A 7,640-nucleotide genomic window follows, 5' to 3' on the forward strand; every position below is an offset into this window, starting at 1 on the left:
AAAAAAAAAAAAATGAACACAATGTCAAACATTTTTCAGACTTCATTTCTCTGTTAATCACCCCCACATTCCATGGTACGACGATTCACTGGCTTATGGGAAGTAAGTGCCACCAGTTTTGGGTCAAGTCAAGGTGACCTCATTCTGAGGCTCATCAGGCAAATAACTGCCTTTGCATAGTTGCAGGGACATGAATTCTCTTGTCCCTGTAACTACTGATTACGTTTCAAATGAAAACTCCATGTACAAGCTTTTGGAGAAGTAGGAACTGGGGATAACATCAGATATCATTCAAATCAAATCACATTCTAGACAATTAGTGCCATCCAGACTAATAACTGGTGCCCAGTCTGCACTGAAGGACACCAAGATATATTCCCATTTATTTGCTCACAGCACTTCCGTTGTAATGATGGCAGCTTCTAGCATTGCACAATAAATAATAGCAATGAACATTTATTGAGCATCTACCATGCACCAAGGACTAGGCTAAAATTTCATGAGGATTACTTAATATAATCTTCACATCACCCTTATGAAATAGTTACTACATTTCCCCACTTACAGAATGATGAAGTAGAGGCTTAAAGGGAGGTAATTTGTACAACTGTTAATAGAAGCAGGATTCAAAAGATACCAACATGTTCCTCGTAGAGACTGTGCAATTGCTAGAAGCCACGGAACTGGGGATAGTTGCCTGCCACGTAGAGGCAACATGCTTGCAGTTGTGTACATCGGGGGTTAGCAAACTAGAGCCTGGGGCCACATCTGGCCTGCCGCCTGGAGAAATGCCACCAGGCCAGTATCTTTACATATTATCTATGGCTGCTTTCACAGTGATGGAAGCTGGCCCACAAAGCAGAAAATATTTACTATATGACCCTTTACAGGAAAAGTCCTTTTTTTTTTGAGTAGGCTCCACGCCCAGTGTGCAGCCCACTGTGGAGCTTGAACGCACAACCCTGAGATCAAGAGTTGGGAGGCTTAACTGACTGAACCAGCCAGGTGCCTCCAGAAAAAGTCTCTTTTAGATCACTGGATCCTTCTACTACTGGCTCTATGAAAGAGGGTTTATTCCAACTTTACCGATGAAGAAACTGGTTCAGAGAACTCAAGCTGCTTTTACTTCTAAAATGCAAAATTTGTATTTTGCCATAGAATTGCTCTTTTTTCCCCCCAAAGTTATGGACATTAGGGAGGAAATGCTATACATATTCCTCTCATTTCATAAAAGAAAAGACATTTTAATACCTATGAATGAGGGATGTAATTTATTCCCCTGAAAGGAAACTTTAAGTGAAATAAATTTAATTTTATGCACAACTTGGAACACTATTCCTATTTTCTTCATTTTGCAAAGGACAGGTGAGAACATGGTCATGGACTAGCATGAGTTCAAGAACTGGCAACTGGGGGGTCAATTGCTTAAGAACTTTGGGCAGAAAGTGGCAGAGCCAAAGCCAGAGGACACTCAGGCCTATCTGACTCCAAAGCCAGTGACCCTTCTACTCCTGTCCGTTGAGATGATCTGTCTTGGCCTCAGGCATTCCTTCTGCCATTCAAGAACTCTTTCTTGAGCACCCACTATGTGCAGGGTACCAGACTCATGCCAACGACACAACGAGAATCACTTTCTCCCATTTCTCTCTAACCACCTCTCTTTCCTTTGGCTGTTTTGATTAAGACCAAACACTCAACTCCTGTTACAACTCAGTTAACCATTGTCTTGTTATGACAACTTGACCTGTTGGCCGTTGAGGAAAATGATCCACACGAAAATACCACAGTGCAATGATACTCTAGGGTCCCTTTTTTTAGTGTTAAGTATTGACTCTAGAGGCCTTAGGATAGGAAGAAATTAAATGATTTTTATCAAGTCACCAAGACTGTCCAATCCAGAGCTCAGAGGAAAATAATCTCAATGAGGGGCGTTTGGCTGGCTCCATCATCAATAGACCATGCAACTCTTGATCCTGGCGTTGTGAATTTGAGCCCCACATTGGGCGTAGAGATGACTCAAATTAAAAAAAAATTTTTTTTTTTTTTTAATCTCAATGAACATCTTTCTAGTTACAAGGTCCTCTGATAAGTGATCAGGTCACATCTTGTAGGTATAAGTCCTGCCTTCCATCAGTAGCTACTATCATCACTTTAATAAAACCATGTTTCTAGAAACTGTTCTATTACAGTGAACTATCACAAGTAGAGTAGTCAAGCTATTTAAAAATACAAGACAAAGTTAATTATGTAAAGTGATTATCAAGGCATTTTAAATTAACATTCATATTCTTGAACAAATGAGACCATGCCAGTGAGTGCATTATATATAACTACATAATAGCCTACATTTAAATATTTTTGATTCTGAATTATTTCTCTATTTTTTTTTTATTACATGGATAAAATGAGAAGTACCCGGGAAGTTCCAATTACTCCACTGATCTTAAGCTGAGTATTTAAAAATGATTAAATGAAACTTACTGTGTATTCTGGTCCCAGATGTTCATTTGGACAAGAGAGAAAAGAAAAAAAGAGACAAAATGATGATTTAGACCATGCTTATATGCAAAAGAACACCATAGAACTAACAAATACTGGTGAATTATATTAAAAATATGTTAAAGAAACATTCCAAAAATTGAACTTTCATAAATATCTCCATATTTGCTCTTGAAACTCTTTCAGCTGATACTTTTGTGGTTGGGCAGATAAGGACTGTAGACAAGATTCAATTAGCCTACAGGTTTGTGGCTAATTAAAAACCAAAGAGTTGGCATTATAAAGGCAGAATTAAAGACTAATAATTCCAGTGGAGCATTTCATTAACCACAAAGGAAATCTTTTAAGCGGAAAAGCAGCTTTTATAACCAATAAGAAGAGCTTGTTATGATGACATTCAAGTGGGATCTCAAGTTTTCATGTTTGAGGGCAAGAACCAAACCTTCCAGATTTGGGGGCCACAATTTCTAGATCAGTATCAGCACAGAGTTTATTACATGTGAGAGGGAAGGTGAGCTTAAAATTATCATATTATCCCACTGCAAAGGAAGTAGTTCGGGGCAGAGAGACCCAACAGAACCTTTTACATAAATTATAGTTAAGGTTTGGGGGTGTGGAGTGGGGCTCTTTGGGGGAGGGGCTGTAAAATAAATCAAAATAAACAACTTGTTTGACATATCACTAAAAAGAGTTTCACCTTCCTTCTCCATAAGGTATTTACTACAATCACTTCCAAAAAGAAGACGGGATGGTTTATCTTAATTCCTACCTGCTAGAAAAAGCACTGACCTAAAAAGATGAAGGCAAAGGGTGACGGGCAGATACTACAGGGCTCTCCCAAGTCCCTGTTTGGATAATAAACCCTAAATCAGTGAAATCTGGCTACCACTAGGTCCTATTGCTACATGTGACATACGGGTTATAAACAGGACTTACCTGTAATTGTGTAGGGATAATAGTTCCAAGCCTTTTCTGTAACATAAAAGATTTTGGGAACAACAGCTCTAGCCCAGCTAGGCAATTTGCTAAGAGGAAAGAGAAAAAAAAAAAGACCATTAGAAAGAGTCTGCCCAGAGCCTCACGTGCTGCCCACACCTTCCTGGATAAACTGCTAGAGAAAGCAGAGGCTCTCCTAGGCAGTTCTTCTCTCCACAAGTCATCCCTTCCCCACCCCTCTGGTCTTTGGCAGAGTTCACCATTCTCTGTGCATTATTCATATGCTCTTGAAATGTCGGAAGGCAGGTGATGACAGCCTGGTTGGGGGGGGGGTGGCAGTTCATAGTATTGTTAGCCTCTCCTCTTTGATTTGATTTACATGGACATGAGATTTCAGCGCCTGGCAGGTGCCCTGTTGGGAGGGTTTGGCCAGCCTGGCCTTGGTCTCCTAGGAGTCACACGGCAGAAGTGATAGGACGCAATGTTTAAGCCCCAGTATGGAAGGGGACAGAGGCAAATGGTAGAGCCAGGCGTCAGCTTAACAATCCGCAAGAGTGAGGTTTTATTTTATTTTTTTTAGATTTTATTTATTTATTTGACAGAAAGAGACAAAGCGAGAGAAGGAACACAAGCAGGGAGAGTGGGAGAGGGAGAAACAGGCTTCCCGCTGAACAGGGAGCCCGATGCGGGGCTCGATCCCAGGACCCCAGGATCATGCCCAAGCGGAAGGCAGACGCTTAACAACTGAGCCACCCAGGCGCCCCAAGAGTAAGGTTTTAAAAATGAACTAAAGCAGCAGACAGTCACAATTGTAGAGATGTGAAGAATAACAAAATATAGCCCCTCGATGACTGCAGTCCGTTGACTTGTGTCCCTTGCCAAAGATCTGTCCCTGTCCTAACCCCCGGCACCTGCGAATTTACCCTTATTTGAACAGCAGGACTTGTGAGGATGTAATTAAGGACCTCAAGGTGGAATCCCCTTGGATTTAGGGTGCAGGTCCTCACTCCAGGGACTGGTGTCCGCCTGAGAGAGAGAGAGGAGGCAGATCTGGAGACAGGGACACACAGAGTGGGGAAGCCACGTTAAGACAGAGGCAGACACTGCAAGGACACAGCCAAGGATGCCGCAGACCCCAGACGCTGGGAGGGAGAAGCCGGTCCGAGCCCCTGCAAGGAGCCAACAGCGCCAACACCTTGATTTCAGACGTCTGGCCTCCAGGACTGAGAGAGGACACATCTGTGTGGTCTTAAGCCTCCCAGCTTGGGAGGATTTGCTGGGATAGCCACTGGAGAATAAGACAGGAGCAGGAACCCGGGCAGCCAGTCAGCCAGTCGCAGAAAACAAATTCTTAAAACAAAGAAAACCCGGGGGGCACAGGTCTCAAGAACTTTTGTAAACCAAAGACTAATGAAGTTTTTTTAATTTTGTTTTGTTTCCCTTCAGGGGCCAACTCTACAGGCATAGTACAGGCCCAGAGAGAATTCCCTATTACATTTAAATATATAGGATCATACATTCCTTAAATATGCCTGCATGATTTTATGTCCCCCCGCCCCGCCCCCCGCCAGCGCTATGCCTGGGGCGGGTTGTATCTTTCCAGAGGCCACTACTGTAGTTCTTTCCTCTTCTGGTGCCTACAGCCAAGTGCCTGGACCTCCAAGGCCTAGCCAGGACTCCAGACCCTCAGATGACACAGACTCGGCTCCTGAAGCAGCATGTCGGTGATAAAGCTCATCACGGAGCACTTCTGAGTTCCAAGCTGACAGAACTAGGAACCGGGGACATCGAGCTGCTAGAACCCCCAAATCCCCAACCCCTCTTGGACAGGGAGCTTAAATGACAACCAGAGCCAGAAAAATACCGTGCATCTTGTACGTCTTCTCAAATTGTTTCTCTGATTTCTGACAGTGTCCAGGACCTGCTTTTAAGAAGACGAATCTGTACTTCCAATGGCTGGCCGGACCTAACCCAAAGCTCTGGGCCGTTTATCAGGGTTAAATCAAATGGGGACTCGAAGGTCCCCTGACACTGGGTGAGTGTCAGACGAGGCCACGGCTCTCGGGCGGGCTGGGTGGCGCGAGCAGGGAGCCGTTTTATAACCCACAGCACAATTCTCACGGCTCTAATGCAGAACGTCTCACTCCTAGAAAATCATCTCGGTGGCAACTGCTCATTTACCTGATGTTCACACCGCTCGAAAGGAAGGGGCTGCTTCCTGGCGGGGGTTTTTATAGCTTTTACCTTTGATTTATTCTTTCAGTCGCTGGAGTTGGACAGCAACCAGGGTGGACGTCTAGAGTGGGAAAATCGCATTGGGCTTGCTGCGGGAAGCGGGCAGGAACGCATCTTCCCCTGGGCTCCCTCCTTTTTGCCCCCCAGCCCAGGGCGATGTCCGGCAGTGGGTGGTGCAGGAAGACGTGGCTTCTACTCACAGGGCAAGTGGTTTCCTTGTGCTCTTAGCGGACTGAACCAGAACTGTAGAATCTCCCCCCAAAGAAAGCTCGGCATTCTTTAGCTTAGACAAAGTGTGTATGTCTCCCTACAGGCATCAGGACCCATTCCCCACTGTCCCCACTGTTGGGGGAGGGGCTCTACCTCCACTGCACCCCTCCCCAGATGCATTAGGCTCCTCATGCATAGCATTCTGGGGGCCCAAGCCCCCTTCCTCCATAAATCACTCCCTTTATCACTTAAAAAGCCTCCCAGCAAAACCACATTCCTAAGCAACAAGCATTTTCTGGAAGGAGGATGAAAAACAGTGGCAATTTTCCATCCATGTTGAGACTTTTTTTCCTATTTGTCTGCAGTCAGGACCCCAGCCTCTAGAATCTCCATTTTTACGTGTCTCATCCACCAAGTCCTGCAGGATACGCAGCACCGTAATCAATCACCTTTTCCAAAGAGACGCCCTAAAAAACCCCACAACATTCAGCCAAGATGGCTGATATCATCTTACGGGACCCTTCCGAGGAGTCCGAGAAGGAGACCCTCCCAGTATAAGCCAGCCACCACGCCAGGTGCAGGAGGCGTCGGCAACGAGTTCCATGACACGATTTAAGCCCATTAACAGACCTTCTCTCAGCGCCCCCACTCTGCCTAGAGCACATCATTATTCAAATCGTTTTTGTCTGAGGAAGTAAAATTTATTTTTCCCTGTGGCAATGATTTATCAGGGCTGCAAAGGAAAATGGAATTAAATTAGTCCCCACTGCTGTCACTTCCATGATGTACACTGTCACACAGCCTACAATTCTAAGGAGAAGTCTGTCACTCAAACTCACTCCCAGCTGTCAGACAAGAGTCTCTCTTCCAGAATGGGGGCACGGTTGCAATCATGTCCTCTTGGTCCACTGGCCGGGACCAGACCTTCCAACAGCCCCCGTCACTGCCGCTCAGGCTTTAGCGACCCTGAGGAAAAAGGTGGTCAAAACTCTGAAGCCTTGGGGCACCTGGGTGGCTCAGTCGGTTAGGCGACTGCCTTCGGCTCAGGTCGTGATCCTGGAGTCCCGGGATCGAGTCCCGCATCGGGCTCCCTGCTCGGCGGGGGGTCTGCTTCTCCCTCTGACCCTCCCCCCTCTCATGTACTCGCTCTCTCTCATTCTCTCTCTCAAATAAATAAATAAAATCTTTAAAAAAAAAAAAAGACTTGGGCACCTGGGTGGCTCAGTTGTTAAGCGACTGCCTTCGGCTCAGGTCATGATCCTGGAGTCCCGGGATCGAGTCCCACATCGGGCTCCCTGCTCGGCGGGGGGTCTGCTTCTCCCTCTGACCCTCCCCCCTCTCATGTGCTCTCTCTCATTCTCTCTCTCGCAAATAAATAAAAAATCTTAAAAAAAAAAAACCTCTGAAGCCTTTACAGAATCGGAAAACGTGCTGATGTGGAATGATACTGTTTCCCAAACGCCTTTGTCAATACCCCCAAGACAGAGGTTTTAAAACATTTGGTTTTCCCTTTCAAACTTTAGTATGATATAGAACACGTCGATGACACAGCCAGGGGGCCACCTGGTCCCAGCCTCCGTGAGACTGTCCTGCTTGCAGCACTCAAAGTCCCTCCACGCTACAATTCCTCAGTCCTGGGAAAACTGGAATGGTGGTCAACCTAGAGCAGCGGTTCTCAACGGGGCAGAGGGGGAATTCTGCCCTCCCCCCCCCAGTGTGTGTGTGGGGGACATTTGGCCAAGTCTGGAAACATTTTTTTT

At 45.6% G+C, this 7,640-nt stretch overlaps 1 protein-coding gene and 1 long non-coding RNA gene across 2 annotated transcripts in view; both read right to left on the minus strand.

The window, feature by feature from the left end:
• The window catches only part of PITPNC1 (phosphatidylinositol transfer protein cytoplasmic 1), a 195,009-nt gene that overhangs the window by 57,807 nt on the left and 129,562 nt on the right, over positions 1-7,640 (minus strand). Inside the window, exons 3-4 of the mRNA XM_081804672.1 lie at positions 3,436-3,524; positions 2,482-2,489 (exon numbers count right to left, since the gene is read on the minus strand). Of these exons, the coding sequence (XP_081660798.1) occupies positions 2,482-2,489; positions 3,436-3,524 (97 nt within the window). The remainder of the gene's footprint in view (positions 1-2,481; positions 2,490-3,435; positions 3,525-7,640) is intronic.
• Positions 5,821-7,634, minus strand: LOC145717308 (uncharacterized). Its single transcript, XR_014140436.1, has 2 exons — positions 7,281-7,634; positions 5,821-6,868 (listed from the first exon to the last, which is right to left on the minus strand). It is a non-coding gene; the product is annotated as an uncharacterized LOC145717308 (long non-coding RNA).

Source organism: Leptonychotes weddellii, chromosome 15, assembly GCF_054177405.1.
Source record: "Leptonychotes weddellii isolate Sample4059 chromosome 15, ASM5417740v2, whole genome shotgun sequence".
NCBI lineage: Eukaryota > Metazoa > Chordata > Mammalia > Carnivora > Phocidae > Leptonychotes > Leptonychotes weddellii.